The following is a 24,845-nucleotide window of genomic DNA, read 5'->3' on the forward strand; positions in this document are numbered from 1 at the left end:
TCACGTTCTTTGGCTTGCAGCCCCCTTCCTTCATCCTGACACCAGCTGTAACATTTCTCTGATGTTGCTCCCTTTGCTACATCGCTTTCTCCAATCACAGGCGCAAGTGTTCTCTGCTTATAAAGACTCATGTATTTAGCTTGTCCCCACTCAGATAACCAGAATAACCTCCCACCTCAAAGGCTGTACTTTCAATGACCTCTGCAAAGCCCCGTCTGCCATGTAAGGTAACGTATTCCCAGGATCCAGGGCTTAGGATGGGGACATGTTTGGGGGCATTATTTTGTCTCCCACGGATGCTGTTATATGGCATTAGATGTCAAGTCCTTTTAGTCTCCAGTGACTTGTTTCAACCTCAAGTTTTTACAACACTTAAACCTTTCTAGACAATAATTCCATTTTAGTTCTAGTAGTAATTCCTCATTCCCATTTGAATGAGCAAAAGTGGATGAATGTTGCGGGTTTCATAAGTATCGTCAGGTGCTCTATACTTGAATTTCAAGAAAAAATATATTTGCAGTCCATGATATTCTAGTGATGATGGTATCGCAGCTCTTTTGTGGCATCCAGAAGAGAAACATTAATTACCATAGTGTCTTTTCTTACCGTGGTCACTGGCAGGTGGTTGATTAGATTGAGGGGGTGCAGAAAGGGGAGGGGGGAGTGAGGGAGACATCCTGGGTTTTCTGCTTGTGTCATACAGAGGGTAGCACGGCGGTAGCAATTCCAGAGGGGTGCTGGAGGAGAAGAGCACATGGGGACGAAGACTGAGTTCAGTGTCAGAGATAAGCTGACTGTCCCCCAGTCCACATGGCCCTGGGGTAAGAATGAGGTCACACTACCTTTAACAAGCACATTACAGTAGCTAAATGTATAACTAGAAAATCTTATCCTCAGATAGCATCCCTTTCTCTAATATTTCTGCTTGTCTCCAGAGGGTGTGCCTTAAAAACTGATGCCCACCCGTTTCTGTGGTTCTCCTGCTGTTTGCCATTGAACACTGGCAATGGTATTTATCCTGTCTGCTGACAGTCAGAATTTCCAGCTGATGCTCTGCCCTCACCGTTTCTCTAGGGAAAAACCGGCCTTCTGAGAGAGCTGGCTTCTAATGTAACCCGACAACACTGTCAGTGCTGTAATGGTGCTGGCATCCCGGAATCTGCCAGAAATGGAGAGAGTGTTCCTTCTCTCCTCAGTCAGTGCTTCCTTTAGTTATTAGGCCTTAAAGCATTGCTCCTGCATCCTGGGTGGCACCAGTTTTCTTATGCAAAGGCTTCTTTTTGTTTCTCCCTGAGAAGCTCCAAACCCAGTCTATAAAATTAGGTAGGGGACAAAATGCCATTGGGTCCTTCCCTGATCCGTGTCCTTTGATCCTTCCATGGACTGCCTCTGTGTTTACCCAAAACGCAGACCTTCTCGCAAATCTGTCCATGGAAAAGATGTCCACAGATTCATTCATTGGACCATAATTTCAGGTGCATTGAAATTCACTGTGTCAGAATTTCTTTTGTGCTCAGGTAGAACCACCCATCACATTGACATGTTGACTTCAAGATGTCTGTGGGTGATACAGGTAGAGACATGCCACTGCAAGAGGGAAACAAGAATCTAATCTATAGTCATATATATATATATGTATAGTATTTATATATTATAGATTACATAATGTATATTATATGTTATATATTACACATTATGTTTATATTATATTATATTTATATATCACATATAATTATATATACATATATATTTACATATATATGTGTGTATGTATATATATATATACATATATATATATGTATATATATATATTTGAGATATATATATATACATATATATATATGTATATATATATATTTGAGAGTCATCCAAATACTGATGGTATTTCCAAGTTTTAGAGTAGAAGAGTTCCCAATGATGAAGAAGGAGAGTGACTGAAAAAATGGACCACAAACAGGCCCCTGGGGAATAATTTTTAAGGATTAGATGAGGAAAGAGGAACCCATAGTGGAGACTGAGAATCCATGGTCTCAAAAGCAAGAGGAGAACCAGGAAAGAGCAATAAAAGTCAAGATGTAGCAGGAAGTAACTAATAATATAACGTTTCAACAAAGGAATCCAGTAAGAAGGTGACTGATTTTTTTTTCCATTTTCTGGAAAGGGACAATGAGAAGGTCATTACACCTTTAACAAAAGAGTTTTGATGAAGTGCTGATGAAATCCAGGGTACAGTGGGGTTAGGGGGTACATGGAAAAAAAATGAATGGGAGATGAGGAAATGATTCTTTTAAGAAGTTTGAAATAGGAAGAAAGAAAAAGAGGATACTAGCTATGATTTGCTCAGAAACCGCATCCAGTGGGACCAGAGGAAAGGGAATAAATATAGGTAGGGAAGTAAATGTTAGGGAGAGAGAGAAAGAGAGAGAGATGGAGATGGAAATGGAGAGAGAGAGTTCTGATGAATGGCCTCATGTTTATCATCAAAGAAGGAGGCATGATCATTTACTAAGAGTCAGGGCAATAAGAGATTGAGGTTGGTGGGGGAGGAGGGGCAAGAGAAGAATGGTGAAAATTTCAAATAATTCCTGGCAAGGAGATGACCGGAAGCGAATAAAAGTGTAAACAAGTAAAAGTACAGATATCCATGAGATCAGAGGGTAAGGGGGATCAAATATATGGTGATGGAAGGAGAACTGACTCTGGGTGGTGAACACACAATGGGATTTATAGATGATGTAATACAGAATTGTTCGCTTGAAATCTATGTAATTTTACTGACAATTGTCACCCCAATAAATTTTTAAAAATCAAATAAATAAATAAATAAATAAATAAATAAATATTTTAAAATGCTTTTTGTAATGTTATTAACTTCGCTTGTATTGAAAAAAATCAATCTGAGTATGGGTGACAACGAGCACAGCATGCAGAGGTCACTGGAGGTAAGGACGTCAAAAATAAGACTGTGTTTTCAGTGGATGCTTCACATAAAAGTTGACATTTCCTCACGTGATAGCAGTGAGGAGAAGGGGAAGCTTGTGCGCCAGACTGTGAAGCCCTTGATGTGTATGGAATACACAGGAGACGGGAAAAATGAAGAAAAGTGGAAAGTATATATGGTGCTGTAATAGAGGAACGGGGGCCTAAAAGCAGAAGGAATTTGACAGGAGGAAAAAAAAAACCAAAACAAAAAAAAACTTAAGTTGGGAAGTTGCAGTGGGCAAATGCTAGTTTGGTACTCTAGGGACCTGTAATTCCCACGAGGTGGGCACAGTGAAAGGGTGCAGTGGCGGGGGCAGCAGGTCAGAGGAGATATTCACCGGAAGGAAGCATAGTTGGTAGTGGGCAGTGGAAGGGGGTGGAGGAAGGAACCCTACTGTACATTTTGGGTAGAGAACCATGGTGTACAGTAATGAAAGGAAGGCTTAGATTTAACCAACCCCAAATATTCCAACTTTGGCACAGGTGGTTTCTATGAGGGTTCTTGAGGGCATGTGGTTTTGTTCTCCTGGAGGCTGCTTCCCACCTGTGGATTGTGTCAGGCCCTTCCTCTGGACTAGGCTTGGTCTGACTGCGAAGCACGGCCGTGGGTCCCAGTCGCAGGGCACACTTGCAGCCTTTATGTCTAGTTTTTCAACATGCCAAGATTTGATACTGGTTCGACTTTCTTCAGACGGCTGAGATCTTTTTTCTTTTTTCTGACCTCATTCTTGGATTATTTCTGTCAATCTCTAAAAGAGTTAACCAACTGACTATTAAACTAGAGCACAAAGAGACACTTTTACTATCCTTCCATTTTACTTAGAAACCAAGCAAGAATTGGAGGTTGCATGCACACTTAGATACTGGAGTGTGGCCGGGGGTCCGTGCTCAGGGAGGGAGGAATCAAAATGAATGCACTGCGTCTGTGGGACAATGGGACAGGGTGGGCTGGACACCGGGCATTGGTTAATCTCAACCAGTAGCTCGCAGTCCTAAAACTGGTGAGGCAGGTGTGCCGTCTTCCAGGGGTCACGTCAGAAATTACAGACATGAGCAGTGGGCACAACAACTTGACATGTCAGCCTCAAGGCCAGCTCGTGTCTGGACAATTTTTTACAGAAATCAATACACAACTTCCCTTTGGTGGTTCTGTGTCCTCAGGGAGAAGGGTATAGTGAGTATTTCAATCTGGAGTGTGGAGAGGATGAGTAAAGACAAATCCTGGCAGAAATTTAGCTGGTTAAGGCAGCTCATCTCCCTTTTCATAGCCAGTTCTGGCCAATTCATGACTCTTCTGTGTTTGATGACATTTATGTATGTCATTTAACCTTCCTTTGACTATTAAGTTATTTAGGATGGCAAGTCTGTCTCTTAATAAATCATTTCTGAAGCTCTGAATTTCTGAAGGATATCTACTCTTCCCCACCCTAAGTCGGAGCCAGGCTTTGGTCTCATTAGTTGACAAGCTAAGATATTTGTCATCATTAGCTCCGTTTTGCCTTCTGAAATGGTGTCCATGTGTTGTAATAGACGGGGCATTCTACACGCAAAATAGACACACCAGTATCTGTATTTTTACCTGTTTAGGTTTAGGAATAATCTGGACAAAAATCTGTGTTTCTGACAACATAAGGCATTCTTCTCTGGGTTCAATTCATGGCTGTTTCCGCGTAGCTTTTTGAAATGTATTCTCTCCCACTTGCCGACCTCTGCGTATGTGTCTGTGGGCAGGACTAGGAGTGACCGCACCCGGTTCGCCACCAGCGTGACAGCAACACTCTCATCTGGAAGGGTAATTTATGGCTGGAGAGAGAGTTGGGCCAGGAAGCAACGGGAGATGAGTAGAACCAGCTAATGAGGCTGGTGGTGGAGGAGGCCCCTTGGAAGGAGCTCAAGGGAAATGCGTGGAAACTGCTGGGTTGAGGGAGGACAAAAGGGCGGCAGCCAAGACTGGTAAATGGCAGACAGAGGAGCCAGTAACGCAGATAGCCCAAATAAACCGTGCGAGGAACAGTCGGACTTGGGAAAGTGAGGGAGGGGAAAGAGAGAAAACTGTCAAGTTACCGAGTCCTAATTTTAATGGGGACTCTGGAGTAGAAACAGAGAAGGGTGCGACTTTTCTTCTGTGGTACCCTGAGTTGTGCATAGGTTCCGTCTCTGATTCTCTCCCCTCCCCTCCCTTCTTCTTCCTTCCTTCCTTCCTTCTGTCCCTTCTCCCATCTGCCCCTTTCTTGTGGCCCGTTTGAAACATCTCCATGTTGAAGAATCATTTGATGGCACCACAGCTCCACACCATCAATTTGTCGATACAGGAAATTGTAATTATTTTTAATAAAGGAGAGAGGAAAAGGGAATGTGACTAATGTTCAGGGAAAACCAGGCAACGCTCCAAAAAATATTGTGTCTCCAGGAAAGCAGCAGAAGGAATATCCCTCTGATCACATCTGACATCACCTCCTGGAATTTGAATGATTTCTTGGGGCTGAGAACTGTTTTTCCAAGATATTCTAAGTCAGGAAGACAGAGTATTTTTCAACTCCCTTTTCTCCCAAGCATCTTTGGGGCTAAAGCAAAATATTGTTTTTGTTTCGCTACTTTCATCCCCCCTTTTGGTTCTGTTCCATAGGACACAAAGACACTTTTCTTTGGGAATCTCTGTGCCTTTGGTACTCCTTGCCAGTGTCTCCTGACAGGGACTGAGTAGGTGGCAGAGTGCTTGGGAGGCAGAGCAAGTGAGAGCAGAAGGGTCGTGCTGCCCTGACATGAGCCCTGACATGGGTTGGGAGGTTTTGATGTCCCAGCTTGTCCCCCCAGAATAGCAGCCATGAAGTATAATCTGTAAAGGCAATTTCCAACTTCCGTTGAGGGAGTTTTCTGCCCAGTTGAAGCACTGATAGGAACATTCCCCTCTTTGGAGTTGTAGACCACGGCCACCGTGGGAAGTACCCAGTGAGTCCTGCCCTCTGGTTTCCTTGTTCCTTCTCACAAATAGCCCTTCGTTAGAATGGGGAGTCTCTGTTTGCTCATGCCAAAATTTCATGGATGCCAGGAAGATGAAAGTCTTTGATTATATATGAGTTTATAAAGGGATCAAATGCTTGTTTCCTTTTTTTTTTAATGGGCTACGGGGCATGTGTTTTTAATAGACCGTTAATTCTGTGCGTAAGTGCAAACGCAATATCGCCTAGTGCTTTGAGGACCTCCAATAAAGATACTTGGTGTTGTAAGGCAGTTGAAGTGGAGGTAGAGTTTCCGTGGATTAAGGGACTAGAAAGAGAAATACACACACACACACACACACACACACACACACACACACACACACACACTATTCTTTTCAGTAGCTTTATAATATTCTCCCCAGTCTATCATTTACCTCTTTTTTTCCTCTTTTACTTTATGTTCCCTAGTCACTATTTCCCTTTAAAAAAATCATGTCTGGAAGGAAGCATATACTGAAGACTCAGTTGGTCTCCTCATAATAATGACCATACAGTGTGATGGAAAGAGCCCGGAGTTGAAAGTTGGAAGGCTTTCTTCACCAGGGCCTGGGGGTAATTCTCAGGGCAAAGAATTAGGAATATTGTTGGATTTCTCTTGAAGAAACAGTCTGGGTGTAGAGTGAGTATGATGTCAAAGACTGAGTTTTCATATAAATATTGTCGGGCTAACAAGGTCGGATATTACTTATCTTGGAATAAATATCCCAAGTGTGTATCGGTGCCTTTTTCTGTGGCCTTCATGCCCGCCTGGTCTCTGCCTCCCCGTCCCCCTACAAGGCAATGCAGGCTGGGAGGGTCCGAGTGTGATACCTTGTGATTCTGCTGTTCCCGGTGTGCTGATCTCTTGGTGTGATGACTTCTGCTCCCGTGTGCTCTCCAGGGCGTACATGAGTGTGAAGGAGCTGAAAGAGGCACTGCAGCTCAACAGCACCCACTTCCTCAACGTCTACTTCGCCAGCTCCGTGAGGGAAGACCTTGCAGGTGCTGCCACCTGGCCTTGGGACAAGGAAGCCATCAGCCACCTGGGTAAGTGAACTGGAGACCAAGTTGGGTTGAAATAACTGAGGAGCCCTGAAGGGAGTTTGTGAAAGTGAGTTTGGGGAAAAAAGAGAGAGAAAAACATATATTTACTCAATGCATTAACTGCTTTTGGCAGAGATTAGCTTTTGGGAGAATCTGTCAAAATGTTTCAAGGCAGACAAGTAAGAGGTATTAGAGCAAACAGTGGGAAATACTCAGGATGTTCTAGACCAAAGCTATAATCTAGATGTAAATAAATTGATAACATGGAATAAGATCAATTTTATGTCTTGGTGACGTGACATATTAAACAAAAAGAAAGAAGACAGAAGGAAGTAATAAAAATAAGAGAATAAACAAATAAAATAGAAAATAAACATTAATTAGAAAAAAATTAAGAGAACCAAAAGGTTTTGTGGGGAGGGAGGGGCAAAGGATTGATAAACCCCCAGAAAGACTGATTAAGGAAAAAAAAGAAAACATGAGAGAGAAGGAATATATTACAACCATGAGGACTAAAGCAGATAATATTCTTACACTGCAGACATTAATAGACAATAAATATTTTCCACAAATGGTGTTGAAGCGATTGGACATCCACAGGCAAAAGCAAATGAATCTTAGTATGAATCTCACACCTTGTACAAAAATGAACTCAAAATGAATCATAGATTTAAATATAAAAAAATAAAAGTATAGAACTTTTCAAAGAAGACATAAGAGAAAATTCAGAGCTGGGATTAATGAAGAGTCTTATATGTAACATCCAAAGCATAATCCACATAAATAAAAACTGATAAATTAGACTTCATCAAAATTTAAAAGTTTTTGTCTCAGGAAGACTCTGTGAAGACAAAAAAAAAGAAATGTCAGACATGGAAGAAATATTTGCAAAGCTCACATCTCACAACGGATTTGTATGTAGAAGATATAAAGACTCAATAATTGACAGTAAAACAGACATTCCAGTTGGAAAATGGACACAAACATGAGGAAACATTTACCAAAGAGGATATACAGATGGAAAATAAGGAAATAAAATGATGTTCAAAATCATTAGCCACTAGGGAAATTCAGGCACGTGAGATATCACTACACACTTATTATAATAGCTGACATAAAAACTCCATGGGGATGTAGGGTACAGCACAGAAAATATAGTCAATAATATCATAATAAATTTGCACAGTGATGGATAGTTACTACACTTACCGTGGTGATCACATTGTAAGGTATGTAAATGTCAAATCACTGTGCTGTACACCTGAAACTAATATAATAATGTATGCTAACTATACTTTAATAAAAAAATTTAAATAGTGACAATGATAAATGCTAGTGCAGATGCAGAGAAACTGGATCTCTCGTCCATTGCGGGTGGGGATGTAAAATGGCACAGGCTCTCTGCAGAATACCTTGGCAGTGTCTTATAAAACTACGCATACACCTACCGTATGATCCAGCAGTTGTACTCTTGGCCGTTGAGCCTAGAGAAGTGAAAGCATATATCCATTCAAAAACTTTAACATCAATCTTTATAGCAGTTTATTTGTAATAGCCCCAAACTGGAAGTGCCAAACGTTTCCTTCAGTGCTAACTGCTTACACCAACTGTAGTACACCTGTCGTACGATGGACTGCTACTGAGCAACAAAAAGGAACAAAGCATTAATGCATGAAATGACCTTGATGGATCTCAAGGGTATTATACTGAGTGGAAAAAAAAATCTCAAAAGTTACATGCTGTATGATTCCATCGATGTAGTATTCTCAAAATGACAAACTTATAGAGCTGGAGACAAAGTTAGTGCTTGCCAGGTCTTGGAAATGTGGTGGGGGTGGGAGGAAGGGGTCTGAGTGTGCGTGTGACAAAAAGGATAACACGAGAGTGATCTTAGTGGAGATGAAACAGTTCAGCATCTTGATTGTGGCGGTGGGTACACAAAGGTATACCTGTGATAAAATTGAGTAGAAACACACACACACACACACGAGGGCATGTAAGAGCTGGTGTAATCTGAATAAAGTCTGTGACCTCTGTGCATAAGCTGAGTACTTCATATATAGCAGGTGCTCTGTGAATGCTCACTGAATTGAAGGGGTGAATGAATAAATGACTGAAGTATTCAATTTAAATGGTTTATGGAATTATCTCATGAATTATTGACTTGTAATGAATTACAAAAGAAGCTGGGGATACCTATATTTTATTCGAAAGCATTTTAGGAATAGCCGTGTTCCCCTACAACGTAGTTCTTAGTGTAATCTTCGGAAGTAGAAGACCAGACTGAACAGGTGAGAGCGCTGACTCGATATGCAATTGCTCATGTTCCTATTTATTTGTTCTTGTTCAATCTAACTGGGTTGGAACAAAGGAATTGTGTTGACCTAACTCAGGTGTAGCGTAGTAGAGACAGCTGGCCTAATATGACAGTGGAAGACACATAGGATTTGCTAAATAGAGTCTTTTCAAGACAAAAGATGAGATTATTTGTTTGTGTGAACATGTAAGACCCCTGCATTGTAAGGGTCAGCTGAGGGACCTTAGCAGATAAGTACACTCGCCCGAAAGTCTGAAGATGGAATCCGGCTACCAATGGCTTCAGTGACTATGTGACAAGGTCAAGGTTATTTGTGGTCCTGTTTTGCCATCAATGCCATTTCTGCCTTTTAGCATAATTTGGTACTTTTACTACCCTGGTAATGCAGGGCAGGATTTTTTTTTTTATAAGTAAATGAACAAATGAGATTCCCTTGAACTCTACTGTTCATTGGTTTAAGTATCTTTAGCCTTAGTACACAGCATTTGAACTGAAAATATATCTTCAAAGGCATAAGACTAATGTAAGTGGTAAACCAGCACTTTTATAAGCTATTAATACTATGCTCATGATCATTTATTCATTCAAAGAAAAACTGTGGAATCTGTTTTGTGGCAATACCAGAGATAGAATACTAAAAGGAATTCACCGCAAAGGTTTGCACAGAATACTTGGGAGACAGACATGCAAATACACACTTACAGTTCTATGTGATGATACCACACATGAGGTCAGGCAAGAACATGAGAGAAAGTGCTTAATTGTGCTGAAAGCATCAGGGAAGAGGTCCCAGAGGGGCTGGGGCTTGAGAGGAGAGCTGAAAGATACTTGCTTGGCAGACAATGAGAAGGCATTCCAGAGTGAAAAAGCTGATAAATGCCAAGGTTCAGACTGTAAAAAACCTGGACACACTTAGAAGTGGAATGTACTTGGCTAGAGCCGTGCTCTTCAAATTTATTTTTGCTCTCTTTACCCCCTCAAAGACTTTTGAAAAACTCTACCCCTCAGACAGTCTAAGAGTACCAACTAAAAAATTAATCATTAGTTTAAATAGTAATAAAGAATATCATTTCTGGCACAGTATTTTAAATTAGTGACCTTTTAAAATAATTTTTAAATCTACTCTTCTAAATGTATTCTCAGTAACAATGATTTGATAATCACTATTATTCATTTAAAATTTTGTCATCATGCACTTTTTTTTTTAATATTGGGAAATTATTCATTGCTCCTTTTTTTCTCTTTGAATTTGTGTTTTCGTTCCATTTCTCCTGTAGAACCTTATACTAATGTAACACAGACATTTTTTTTGTCTTTAGTTGGTCACCTATTTCTCTGCTAGAAATATTTTGAATAAAAGACTTCTTTTGCAATAATAAGTTTTTGTAACTAAACGTTTTATTTTGAGATAATTGTGTATTTACATGCGGTTGTAAGAAATAATACAGAGATCCCACATACCTTTGACCCATTTTCCTCCAATGATAACATCTTATAAAACTGTGGTACTATATCGCAAGTAGGATATTCACATCAATACTGATCGTAAGTTATAAAGTGTTGAAAATTTCTTCTCAGTTGAGTTATCTTTTAAAATGATTACGTGTCCAAAATTGATAAAATCAGTATTTTAAAAAGTTGGTTAATGACCAGTAAACAAAATGGGAAATGCTCATTTTAAAGAGATGAGTGTGACTTTTCTCCCCCAAATTATTTCTTGTTTCTGTGGATGAATAATAATTGATGCTGTAATGAGATAGGATTTAGCATCTGTTATGTTGCTTTTTAAAAAATTTTTGTAACTCCAAGTACTGAGAAACTTTGTTCGCATAAATGAGTAGATAGGGAAATAAAGAATTCTGTAGATGGACCAAGTGGTTGGTGCTGCCAAGGTAGAAAATATAGGTAAAGAGGACTGAATGGGGAGAAGGTTTGGGGTCGGATGTGCTGATTTTGGGGTCTCTCTACACATCTGACTCTGTAGGGACTTGCACAGAAGCAGGACTTAGGGGTTTACCAGACACCAAAGGAGAGAGAGGTTTGAGCAAGTCCCCTGTGGCTCACAGATGCAGCTGCTGCAGAGATGAAGTAAGTACAAGGAAATTTGGGCCAGGTTAGCGAGGAGAGCCTGTCACTTTCTGGCACAGGAGTTAGACAGTTCAGAGTGTCCTGGGCCAATCGTTTCCCTAACTGTTCTAGGGAATGTCTGTGCTGCTAGAGGATAGTCTCATCCTGACTAGATCGCCAGCAGCACGCCCCAGTGCGTACGGAACCCAAGAACCAGTGGGAGGGAAAGTGAACCCAGCTCATGATGGGGGCTTAACCATATAGGACCTTCAAATGAGTCCAGATAATGTGACCATTGTAGGGGGAAAACGAAAGTTTTTGAAAGATCTAGTGGGCTCTGGCTTCACATAGATGGGAACGAATGGGCCCTTGAGCATGCCACCTCCCTGGGCTTTAGTTTCCTCATATATAAAATGGGATAATAAGCCTGAGGAAGAGTGTCTGGCACATAGTAGGGCCTCAGTAAATATTAGCTCCGTTAGTCGCAGCAGCAAGTGTACAAGTTTCAAATATTGTGTGTCTGTGGTTGACCTTCCTGGGTTTGCCCTCAGCCTCCCCACCTGACCTCCAACCTGTAGATTTTTTTGTGCTCTGGAAAGATGTTGGCTCCATTATAGAGAATAATAGTAATAATAAAATGTGTTTAGAGGTCCACCTGCTTGCAATGGTAAGGCAGCTTAGGAGAGGCCAAGGGAGTTTCCTGATAAGTCAGAGAAGGAAAGAGTAAGTGATGGTTGGCAGTTTGGGGGTGACGGGTAGCTGCTGGGCCGAGTCTGTGAATGCCACAGGCCCAGTGGACTGCAGGAGATGCAGATGTGGCAGACACCTGGGGACGTAGCGGGTGGGGCAGGCGGAAGCGGCAGCCATGAGCTCACAGCTGAGATATCTTTCCCTCACCCAGAACTTTGGAAGGGGGTCCCCCAGGACAAACCTCGACTTCCTCCTAAGCAAACAGTTGACATCGAGATTAGGGTCTTAACACTAGTTGCGGCACGTCATGCCCAGTGTGGGTGAGGCTTCAGGTGCTGAGATGTAGCCATGGATTTGACAAAGTAAAGTGGATTTGACAGGTAAAGAGGTAAAGAGGCCCGCTCTGGGGCACCTAGTCTCTATGCGGTTGGGCAAGAGCAAAACAGATTTTGTGCCGCCTCCACTGGCCTTCTCTTTACTAGCCCAGAGCAGAGTGGTTCTTCCTGGAGACGAGGTGGGCTGCAGTGCACCGTGCTCATAGGAGGGATTCTAGAATCACCACGGAGACAGCCCACACGTCATGGAGAAGGGGAGGACTGTGCCTGGCAGTTACCCCCTGGCTGCTAGGGTCGATATTTGTCAGAAGATGGCATTCAGCAAATGGGGTTATCCTGGGTGCCTTGGGATTTCACACATAGTGAACTCTCTTGGATATTGGAAATGTTGGACGGAATTACTCTAGGGTAGGAACTTCATGCCCTGAAATTGGGGTGCCCCGAAGGTAGTTTCCTGTATTTATAAGGAGGTAGAGTGAATAATCACCTCTGCATATGATGCCCTGAAAGCTCTCCTCTTGTAAAACATGTAATCATCGACTCCTTGGGGCCTGGAACAGTGCCTTCCACAGAATAGATGTTCAATAAATGCTAAATGAATTAAAGAAAATCTCTTTTCCATTCATACAATGGGGTGCCTACAATTCTGGCATGAAGGGGTGAGTGTGTGTGAGTGTGTGTGTGAGTGTATTTGAAGCACTGCCCTCATACAGAAGCGAGGGAAAAATTGCATCATACGTGCTCAATGCCTCAGCAATAGCACCTTCAGTTTCTATTAATCAGATTACTTTTCTCCATGATGTGGGCGTAGCTAGAGAAACTGGAGTACTCAACAGTTGGGGGTAAGAGTGGCTGAAAGGGTGTAAAAGGAGACAGAAAATGACACCAGACTCTGCAAAATCTTCACCTGCTACACATTTTTGTCTTGGTTTAGTCTTGCCCAGAATAAGGACTTCCTTCTAATGAGACCACAGGCTGTAAAACTAAGAAGCCAATACAAGATTTGGAAATGAATGGTTCCTGGTCTGGTTCTATTAAAAATGTGTTACTTTTTCTAGCTCCCGTGACTCTCTTGTTTTCTTTTTTAACCTTCTCCACTTCTTTCTCTTCCTTTGTGTGTCAGTCTGCCTCTGCCACTTTCTTCGCTCGCCCTTCCCTGAAACAATGCTTCTTCTTTGGACCCCCAGACACACGTTGATAGCTTTGTCCCTTCATCGTGGAAAATGTATTTTGGGGAGCATGTTTTAGCTAGTAACTGGAAGTAATTAGGCACCTGCAGACCAGCCTCAACCTCCCTGTTTTATGGGCATATAACATTCAGCCCTAAAAGTTTTACAGAACTGTTTTAAAGTCATTTCAGTTTGTGTCCTTTTCCCAAACTGCCTGAGAGTTTTTTTTTTTCGTTTTTTTTTTTCTTTTTTAATGGAGTGGCTTTGGGAATCATTCTCTTTAGCACATGCCACTCTGGCGGTCTTGCGCTCAAGCTGGGAGAAGCCAGTTGGAACCTGAGAATACAGCATGACTTTGGGAGCTTGGCTGTCTACGACTGAGATTTCATCTTTGAATCAGCAACTTCCCTCTCTTTGCTTCCCCTGCACCATCCCCTAGACCACACAACAACCCTGTCTTATTGTGTTAGCTTGTCCTCTATAATCGAGGCTGAAAGGTCTTCTAAGAGGGCGTTTGTATTCCCCTCCTCTGGGCCGTTGAGCAACAGCTGCGCCACACGTGGCCACCAGTTGCTAAACCTAGAAAGTCCCATTCGTGTTACGTTCTCTGTACAAGTTAGTGGTGCTGGTGTGTTTTGAGTTCAAGTCCCAGTATACACATTCTGGTACGCAAGAAATGTAACTTTTATTTATTCTTCTGTACTTGAACTTAATTTCTATTTTGAGCCCCTGTGTTGCTGGGTGGTAGAAATGTAATCTTAGTCCATTGTGCTTGTTTTTCCTGCAGGCTGTATCTCATGGAGAGATGGCTTATAAATGCCAAGGCCATAGGAGAAAGGGCCATTTTATCCCTAGTCATCAAGTGAGGCCAGTCACCTAAGATGACCCTTGTTCCCATCTCAGGGTCCCATCTTCAGGGAGTCCTGGGAGTCTCTCTCTGTCACCCTTCCCTCTTAGTCTCACTGGTCAGCCATTCTTCTCTAGAACTAGGCCACTTACCCAGGAATCCATCACAGGAATGAGGCAAGATCCCCTGCCGTCAGATCATATGCACCCATTTTGAATCATTACCCCTTTACTAGGGTCTCAAGGTAGAGTACAGTCCACTTTATCTGGACCAGCCATTGTTTGTACCTTCCCATTATTTTCTTTTTATGTCTTTTCTCTTCCTCCAGCCTAGGTGAATCTTTTCTAGGCTAAGATGTGGTGACTTTGGTAATGTGAAACAAGGCTCAGTCTCCTCCATTCATCCGCTATACTGGCTAAACCATGGAGTTCTCTAGGGCTCGAATGGCACAGGCTTGGGAAACCTCACAGCTAGAAAAGCGATTCTTCTTTCCATGCTTTTCACTCTGTCCTGTAACTCACGGTGAGGTAATGAATGAATGCAGGAGAGTCTGGCTTCCTGAATTGTCAGTGGAGTAAGGATTGGGGAGAGGAGGGGAAGCAAGGAACCTTTGTAAAATGTCAGTATTTCCAAAATGTCCTTCCATTCACACTCTTGCTTCGAAGTTTCCCCTCAGTAGGTACTTCTGATCTTGGGGAGGTTAATGAAGGTCAAGAGAGTCTGATAGTGTCTTAGAGTGAAGACTGGGGGGCTAGGTATGATTGAAGCCATATATTGGCATGTCCTTCTGTTTCCTGTTTCAGTGAGAGCAGAGAGCACAAAGGAAGGGATTCAGTTACAAGAGAGGGAGTCCCTTCCCCTCATTCTACCAACATATTTTATCCCTCATCTGTGTTTCAGCCCCCCAAGATAAGGAGAAACAAAAATGAACAGTGGTTTTGAGTATAGGAAATGATCATTACATTCTCTATAATGGGAGAAGTGGAGAGGGCAAGATTGTTGGCACTAGATACAAAGGTGTCTTGTACAAATCTGACCTACCAGCAAGGTCTATGAAGAATTAAGCTAATAGTCCCAATCCTATACTGTTTCCTTTCTTCCTACGATCACACATTTCAGGCGACTGCGAATAATTTGTGCAAAAGCCAGTACATCGTCTGTGAAGAGAATGGGCACTTGTCTATTTGTAGCTCTGTCCAAATCTTGTCTGCCTTCTGAGTGCACATGGGGCTCAGGGTCAGAACAACACGGAAACCAAGGACGAGCAGCTTTGGGGCAAATTTGAGCTCCTCAGTGAGGGTGTGTATCGACTTTGCCTGGTGATGCCTGGTGTTACTCTGGAAGGTCTGCTCTGGTTGCAGTCAGACTCTAGCTTCTATTCTCTTGACGGGTGAAGATGGTTAGGAGAGAGCCAACAAGGGATAGGGACAAATGTGCATGTGCAGCCAGGCTGCATTATATACTCATAGTAATATTCACCCACGGTCTAATACATATCTTGAGCTACTTTGTTCTAGAAAATAAACTAAATGCTTATCGGTCTACATTACTACTTCAATCTTGACCACAATCCCTTGAGGTAAGAACTCTTGCTATTACAATGGAACAGATCAGGAAATAGCCTGGGGAGCTTCTAAAGAGTGTTCCCAAAGGTAAGGATCGATTTCCAATGAGTGCCCACAGCCAAAGAAGGAGCCCTGGTTGCTCCAAGGGCATCTTGTGTGAGAGAGGTTTCTGTGCAGTGGTGTAAGGACCCACCAGTAACCAACCCTCAGCGGCTGACCCGTGTTGCTTGTAATGAAAATGGAAGAAAGTGGGGACTGTAAGTATCAGTATCAGAGGATGGGGCTGAATTGTTTAAATATTCATATAAACTTATACTGGAATGTAGCATTTTGTACTAACTTTTCATTATTCCTGTTAAGTCACTCCTGGAAAAGTATTGCACATTTCCTTGAGAGGGTGGGAATGCACAGCTCCTCAGGCCCAAGTAGCAGAGAGGGCCGGAGGGGTTGCCATTCCAGGGACTCAGTTTTCCTTTATTATTTATCATGTCTTGTTCCTTCTTAATGAAAAGAAGTTCTTGCATTCTGTTTTAGATTTGGGGCAACAGGTCTTTAGGCCCCACTCAGGCTTTGGCATAAATACGTGTGTGTGTGTGTGTGTGTGTGTGTGTGTGACTGTGTAATTTTTATCGAAACATGAAAGAGCTTTTATAACCTAAACCATGAAATAATTAATGTTCTTCTGCTCTTACCCACATGGGTGTATGAGTGTGTGTCTCTGAATGATTAAATAAGTTAACAAGCCTGTCTTCTGATCATTTAACAAGTTTGTCTTAGTTGGAATCAAGAGTCACTGAGATGAGCAGTGTGGGACCCTGTGCACGGGAGCGCAACGTGGTAGAAAGAGAGAGCGTGAGGATTGACAGACCGTGAATCTGAGTCACTTGAAAATCTGAGGCAGCTCTGAAAGGAGAGTGTCTGCGGCTGCTCCTTTCTAGCTTTTTCCCTTCCCCTCGGGCTACAGAGAGACGGGAATCTTGGAACACAAATTACAAGGCTGAGGTGGTGACAGTCCAGGATAACACAAATTTCTTCACATGCTATTTATGATTGTCTCACGCAGCCCTGCATGTTAGCTCTTCGCGGCGTGGGATGAGCATAGGAAGGGAGCTGAGGGATGAGCCTGCCTCGCCCCCTCATTTTACAGATGGACAGACCCAGGGAAAAGGTGAAGAGCAGAGCCCCGTCCCACAGATAGCATCAGGACCGCATTCCACCTTCCTTAAGGTATAGGCCAGTGTGATTTCATAACCTTGGGCTCTAGTGGGCAGAATTACCGTGAGAGGTCCAGGACCTTGGGCCTTTTCCTTAATGTGTATTGGTGTACACAGCGTATACTCCTAGGTTAGAATACGCAATATTCTATTTAACACACACGTAGTAGGTAAGGTCATTACTGTGTGTTCCAGACAGATGAGTTTTGAGGAAGAAGGCCCTTCTCTCTGGAATCAAAAATATAGCTGTCAGTATGTGGAAAGGCTTATGTTTTCAATGAAAATTTCAGTCCTGTCTGGTGAAATCTATATACTCCTGTCTTGGGAATGTGCATTAAGAGTGCCATGGCGGACAACCCTGCCAGTTGGCACTGGTGTTGGGGACATTTGCTGGGAGTTTGAGGACTTGCATTTTTGTGCTCCTTCCTTGCCTTATAAATTAGCTGGTGTATTGAAAGGGGACTATGAATCTGTTGGAGAATATTCTTAGATTTGGAAATATGGCATTTGGGGTTGAGGGAGAGATTTCTAGCAGTGGATGAGTGATACCTACTATTATAATGACCACCCTGATATCCTGCTCGAGTGTCCCCAGGGACACACTCTCAGTAATCACTCCATCTTCGGCACGTGCTACATTTGCTATCCCTTCTTCCTGGCATCTTATGTTTGTTCAGCTATCATTCCTTTCTTCTCCAACTGGAAGAGATCCCAGAGGACTTGGTCTAGACTGACCATCGAATGAGGGGATATTTGGTGTCTGCTCAAAGGTAGGGCTTTTGGGTAAAAAATAACTATCGATTGGGAGTTTTCTTTGTCTTCGGCAATGTGTCATGAATTGTGCTCCAAGGAATCCAGTATTCCAGAGATGTCAAAAGGTATATTACTCCCAAACAGATTCTATGTTCAAAGAAGTTTGGGGCAAAGGTTAAATGGAATTGCTGCTGGATTTTTCAGGGCCTCTACCGCAGCACTTTTCTTGTTAATGTCAATCTTCAGGAGGAGGGTGTGGCATATTGCATTTTTCTCCAGTGTATTTAACCACTGATGCCACTTTCTTTTTATTTCACAAAGTGTCACCCAGGAGCAGAGTTTAAGAACACAATTTGGGAAAAACTATTCAGTGCAATACTTAAATCTTATAGAAACCTTATCGGTGAATTGTAGCCTTTTGAAGTCCTATTTCTGGCAGTTTTTTTTTTTAATCCAAAGCTTATTTAGAAGTGGGGGGTGAGGGAGAGAAAGAGGCAGGGAAGGGATTAGTGTATATATAGAGAAAGCATGCGCTGGAGGAAGAAGGCTGAAGAAAGTAAAGGCACTGAAAATGCAATTGGGGGAGAACAGAAAACCATCTTCTTAGAACATCGTCACAGATGTGACGGTCGATATCGCTATTAGGAACTGAGAAGAGCACGAGAATGTGTGGACTTTGAGGCTGATTACTGCCACAATTGGAAACATAACCACGAAGGGGCAGACCTCTTGAAAAGTGGACATGCGGCGTTTGTCGGGGTTTATTCAAATACTGGACACTCTGGGTGTTATTGAAATAAGTCTGTTTTCAGATTACTTATGTGGACATGATGCACAAATGAAAGAAATAGGTGAAAATCATTGTATAAAAGGAAAAACGATATATTGGAGAATGAGGATTTTTACTGGAAGTGACAGAAATACGCAAGGGAGATGAGGTGTAGTTCTGTGTTAGATGTGAAAGTAGACAATATATCGTAGGCCAGGGCTGGGTGCGGCTTCGTCAATGGCAGCATGTCTGCGTGGACTGAGAGAAGCTAGAACTTGGGTTTGGGAACTGCTCTGTGCAGTGAGCTAGTCCCTCAAAGGCACATGGGGCTGCCTGCTACAGAAACCAGTGGGTGTGGCACCAGATGCTCCGTGATTGTGAGTGTGTGTCACCTCTGACATGCTGAATTCCATGATAGTTCTCTTGTATGTGTTTCTTGTCTCAATGGTTGTTATCTTCTTCCGAGTAAGGGTCATGAAATCAGAAGCCGCACACACGCCTGTCACTTACGAAACTCCTACAGTGTGCCAAATGCTAAAACACAAACAGGACGTAGGTGTCATCATCTCGACTTTACAGTAATAAAACTGAAGTTCTAGCAGGTCAGATAGCAGTTCAGGTCCTCTGAGCTGGCATGGGGAGGGTCCGGGAGTCAGACATGCATTTCCCTTGCTCCAAATCCCACATGTGTTCTCTTAGACCAATGGCTCTCAATCTGGGACGTTGTAAAAAAAAAGACTGAGGCATGTCCCCCATCCTCACATATTTGGATCATTTACCCTGGGCTAGCATTTGGACGTTTGTACGTCTTAACGAGGCGATTTTAATGTGCAGGCAGGACTGAGAACCCTGGCTCTCTATCATGTGACTTGTCTGTATTCCTTGCCCTGCATCTAGTATAGCACTCACCCATGCTAGGGGTTAAAGACGCGTTTATTGATTAGTTAGAGGGTGTCTGTGGCCAGAGAGAAGAGAAAATACTGATGCCACCAGGAGTTATAAAATGCCCCCTTAGAGGCTGAAGTGGAACATTTGATGTTGATCATAAGACGTAATTGTCAGGGGGCTGCTGTTCATGTTTAGAGATGTTTTCCACCCCTTCTATTGCAGGTGGCGTTGTCCTCAACCCAGCTTATTATGGCATGCCTGGCCACATCAATATCATGATCCACGAGGTGGGGCATGTCCTGGGACTCTACCATGTCTTCAAAGGGGTCAGTGAAAGAGAATCCTGCGATGACCCCTGTAGGGAGACGGTACCATCGATGGAGACTGGAGACCTCTGTGCTGACACTGCCCCCACTCCCAAGAGTAAGCTGTGCCAGGACCCAGAGCCTACCAATGACACCTGTGGCTTCACCCACTTCCCGGGGGCTCCATTCAGCAACTATATGAGCTACACAGGTATCACAACAGTCTTGATGTGTTTGGGGGTTGAGGGTGGAGGTGTGGGAGGTGGAGAGGATTACCAAGCCATCATTTGTGCCCGAGAGTTAACGTATATGTATCGTGGCATATTCTTTTTATCACGTCTTTGAAGAATTGAAAGAAATACTGAGGTATTAAGGGGTGTCTTTGACTAGATTCTCCCCCTCTAGAGCTGAAAAGAAAAACACACCTCCATCTTGGACAGTTGGAAAAGGGGACGAAGCCAAAGTGTCTCTCTGACCTCTCCACGTCATTATTCTTGTTCTTGCCCACATTCTTAGGCACTTACTCTGCAGGAGTGTCTAATAGTGATGGGAAGAAAAGGTGTCTGGACCAAGGTGGTTCTTTGTGCTGTTTTTGACGTTGGTCAAGAAAATGGTCTTGGTTAATTTTAGGCTCAAGATTCCTTTTCATTTTCTCTTCCAGCTTCAGATCCTCTTCTTCCAATACTAGTGCTGATTCTTAGCTGCCCCAAATGACACCATCTCATTTAAACCATGATACTTTCCTGGCCTTGGGAACAACAATATTGTCCGTTCTTGTTGTCCTGGATTATGCTTCTTCCTTGTCCCCTCATACCTTCCTCGTTTCTGGCAAAAAAATAATACTAGTTATAGTCTCCTGCTAATGGACTCAAATTGATCATTTATCCCTAAAATTAAGGACTGATTTGATAGTTTTGATTGTATGATCTGTTCCCATGGTGAAGGAAGGACGTGATTTTTCTGTGAGGTCCAGGGGCTTGTTTGGTGATAAGTTCTAGAACTGTCTGGAAAAAAAAAGAAAAAGAAAGCACAGGCCCTAGTCATGCCTTTGAAGGGAAGAAAGAGTGGTGAACTGGTCGTGTCTGTGACCTAGCAATATATTTCTATCAAAGTCTCATTGGGCATATAATGTAGGTGCATCAGATTCTCAAGGACCAGCGTCGCTTCCTCCCCCAACAAGGACACAGTGGCCCTGGCCAGGGCAGAGACCAGACAGTGGGGTGCCAAGGACAGAGCCCTTTAGGTAGCACCTTGAAGTGGGCAGAGGAAACCTCTAAGAACCAAGGGGCAGTGTTTGGTGCGCTTTCATTGAAAAGGCCCTGAAACTAAGCTAACTCCCTTTCTAACCCTATTGAAAATGTATCTGATAAGGAGATTTTGCCGGTAATGTGGAACCACCGTGGCCAGTCCTGTTGCCTCTTTGACATTTTGGCTCTCTCTCCCCTTGAGTATTTCCACTGAATATTCACTAACCTTGGCCAAAGTCACTGGGCGTAAAGCAGGTGTCTGCAGCTCCACACGTTCTGAATAATAAGGCCGTATGCTGAAATACTGCCATCTTGTGGTTTCCTGAATAAGCCGCCATCAGCTCAGAGCAGCCTTGCACCCCAGAGCTCACCCTGGCCCCACCCCACATCAAGGTAATGACCTGCTCTAGAGATAAGCAAGGGCTGTTCTCCACCTTTTCTTTCTCACCTCCAGCTTTGATACTTTCTGGAACAGAACACATTTATTTATTCGGCAAGTGTTTATGGAGCCTGACAAGAGCGAGGGTTGTGTTAGGCGTGAACAAGGCAGAATTTACCCCTGACTTGGTGGACTTCACAGGTTAAAACCTCCATCTCTCTCTTGTTCCCATTTTGTCTCCACAGATGATGACTGCACTGACAGCTTCACCCCAAACCAAGTGGCCCGGATGCATTGCTACTTGGACCTTGTATATCAACAGTGGAGTCAAAGCCGAAAGCCCACCCCTATTCCCATCCCACCCATGGTCATCGGGCAGACCCACAACTCCCTCACTATCCACTGGCTGCCTCCCATTAGTGGTGTTGTATATGACAGGTGAGAGACGCACGTGCCATGGTGGAGCCGGTGTATTTTCTCTGTCACATTTCTTAGGCACAACGGGGAGAATGTGAAGTTAGGGGGACCCCGGTTTGGAACTGTACACCGCTGAGGGCTGCCTCAGTTCCGTCCTGCTCAGTTGTCATCTACCATGGCTCATCATATGTGCTCACTCCGTGGGTAGGGGCCTATCAGATATCTTCTTCAGAGTGTCCCATCTGGCAGGCTTCTGGGAGCTGTGATGAAGTTGACAAATATAAGATGAACTCTGACAAAACTGAGATAACACTTGCCACCTGTCCAGGTCAGCCATTCCTCCTTGGTCTCAGGGTGGAAGAGAGGCCGGCTACTTACACAGTGACGTTGTGGGAAAGAGAGGTGACACGTGTTCCTCCAGACCATTCTGGGGCTACCCATTGCCTCAAGCTGTGCATCAGGGGCTTAACTAGATCACAGGTGCATTTCTAGTGCCATCTCTACCTCCTGTTGAACCCAATTCCTACCCCACTTGTGGCTACTATCTCGTGGAATTGCCGTGATCTGTTCGTTTTTCTATCTGCCCCACTCACTGGCAGCTCCTTGGTCCCAGGAATGGTTTTTGTATCTTTGTCTCTTGGCCTGCCACGATCGATACCTCATACATGTTTATTGAACATAATCGTTATATTTGAAATTAGTTTTTATTTACCCTTTGCATATTGATATAAAGGAACACTAGGGAAGTTTTTGTGAAAAGGAGAGAAGGTTGGAAAAAAGATGACATCTGACAGTGGGTGGGAGGATGGGGGAATGTGGTTTACCTGAGAAGGACCGGAGCCCGCCCTGTCCGTGACCTGCGCAGGCTCTCGGCTTTCAGAACCTGCCACCGTATTCTAAACACAAGAGAAGCTGTTGTCTATTTGGACATTCTATGTGTGAAGCATTGTGCCCGATCCCTTACGTGCCATGGTCTCGTTCAGTCCTTGCAGCCAGCACGACTCCTGCTATGTAAGCGAGAAATCGGAGGCACAGAGAAGCACAAGGGTGCTAACCCAAGACCCCACGACTAAATAGAGGTGAATTGGGGGCCTCCCCCGGATGTTAGGCCCCAGCTAAGGAGCTGAATGCCCCTGGAGCATGTTTCCATATACCCCAGCTTTGCTGAGAGCTGGGAGAGACAGGGATGGGAGAGAACAAGTGAATCATTTTCCAAGTGGTATTCCCGGCCTTCTCAGGTCTTGGCGTTTGTCCTTGATACGTTGATGACGTCACTTGGACCCCACCATCCTATAAAGCACTTCTGATGGTCGTCAGCACCCAAGCTGTCCCGCGCTCCCTTTGTGAGTCAGCACATATCCATGTGACATGTGGAAGAGCCTTCTGCCAGTGTGACCTTGTGCAGTAAGACCCCTGCGGGCATGCGCAAACCAGAGTTTTACATCTGTTTCTGCAACCCATGTAAACAATTTAATCTTCCAGTTCCCTCTCTGGTACAAACGTTATGATAAAGCAGACACCAGGGCTGGCTGGCTGTGAGTCTGTTGGCAGAAAAGTCTGCATTTGCTTCCTGTTGTCAGCTCTGTGGGCCGCTGTGTTGAGGCCTCCCCACACGTGTGTCGGGGAGACGCACGTCACACACCCAGCGATTTGTGTCACGCTGGGAGTTCTGTTTACTCCTCCCCAGTAGGTGTTTGGAATCCTTATGTCAGAGAGGAGTCCAACCACGCACTCAGCCGTGGCCCCGGAAAGGCCAAGTGCATCAGGGAACTGTGGTCTGGATGGAGTTGCTGTGTCCACACAGAAGTGAGGGCCGGCTGCAGTCGCCGCCTGGAGTTCACCACACCTGGTCATTGCCCGAGTACTGGACACTTGTTGGTGTTTGGGAACGCGCTCACAGGAATTAAGGAACTCGTGGTGACCTTGGGCAATTTACTTAATCTCTCTGTGAGACTCAGCGTCCTCATTTGTAAACATGTGGTTCTTATAGGGATTAGAAATAATTCATCCTCGTGGCACCTTGCCGGGGATATAAGGTGCTGATAGCGTAATTATGACCCCTCTTTCATAATACGGTTTTTCTAGTATAGTCGACAAGATACTACTTTTCTCCCTTACCTGTTGAGAGACCTCAACTTGACGCCTGTATTTTCAGATGTGTCATTGACAGCTGGGCTTCTAAAAAGATTCAGAGTATCAGAGACGAGCCTCGTCAAGTGACCTCCCCTTGTCATTTAGCTATTGTCCACACTTTTTCCAGTCACCCCAGACCTGGTGCTTGCAGAGCTCTTCACAGGCCGTGTTAATAGTTGCAGAGATGCCCATAAGACACGCTCCCCCAGAGGGACTGCTCAGGCGGGTCCCAGTGCAAACTGCCGGACCTGCTCACAGGCGAAGGAGAAGGAATGGGAATTCGCCACACCACAGAGCAGTGCCCTCAAACAGGAGCCAGAAGGCGCAGCAGATGCCCAGAGGAGAGTGCTGGCCACGCAGAGGTGTCAGACTAAGTGGCACTGCACAGGTTACATTGGAATGGATCTTGAAGGGTGGATAGGAGTTTGCTAAATGGAGAGGCTTGGAAAGGCTACTTGGCAGGAGAGAGAGGACAGCTGGTTTCACAGAGCTGTGAGAAGGGTATGATGCTTCTGTGGAATGGTGATTGGTTTATTGTGATGGGAACATAACATTCACAAGGGAAGAGAAGTCAGTAAGGCTTGTGAAGAACCTTGGATTATGGTAAGGAATTCGGCTGTTTCCCCATAGGCAAGCGGAAGCCCCAGGGCATTACATTCCGTACGACTTTCATTTTGTGTATGTGATTAAAAGTAGGGAGTTTAAAACATTAGGCCGCATATAGCTAATAACTTTTCTCTGAA

At 43.8% G+C, this 24,845-nt stretch overlaps 1 protein-coding gene across 1 annotated transcript in view; it reads left to right on the top strand.

Annotated features, from left to right (window-relative positions):
- PAPPA2 (pappalysin 2) overlaps window positions 1-24,845 on the top strand; it is a 219,805-nt gene that overhangs the window by 68,355 nt on the left and 126,605 nt on the right. The window contains exons 4-6 of the mRNA XM_074322117.2: window positions 6,865-7,010; window positions 19,844-20,137; window positions 21,798-21,990. Of these exons, the coding sequence (XP_074178218.2) occupies window positions 6,865-7,010; window positions 19,844-20,137; window positions 21,798-21,990 (633 nt within the window). The remainder of the gene's footprint in view (window positions 1-6,864; window positions 7,011-19,843; window positions 20,138-21,797; window positions 21,991-24,845) is intronic.

The sequence above is a fragment of the Rhinolophus sinicus genome, chromosome 11 (assembly GCF_057876585.1).
Source record: "Rhinolophus sinicus isolate RSI-liver-muscle chromosome 11, RSI-T2T, whole genome shotgun sequence".
NCBI lineage: Eukaryota > Metazoa > Chordata > Mammalia > Chiroptera > Rhinolophidae > Rhinolophus > Rhinolophus sinicus.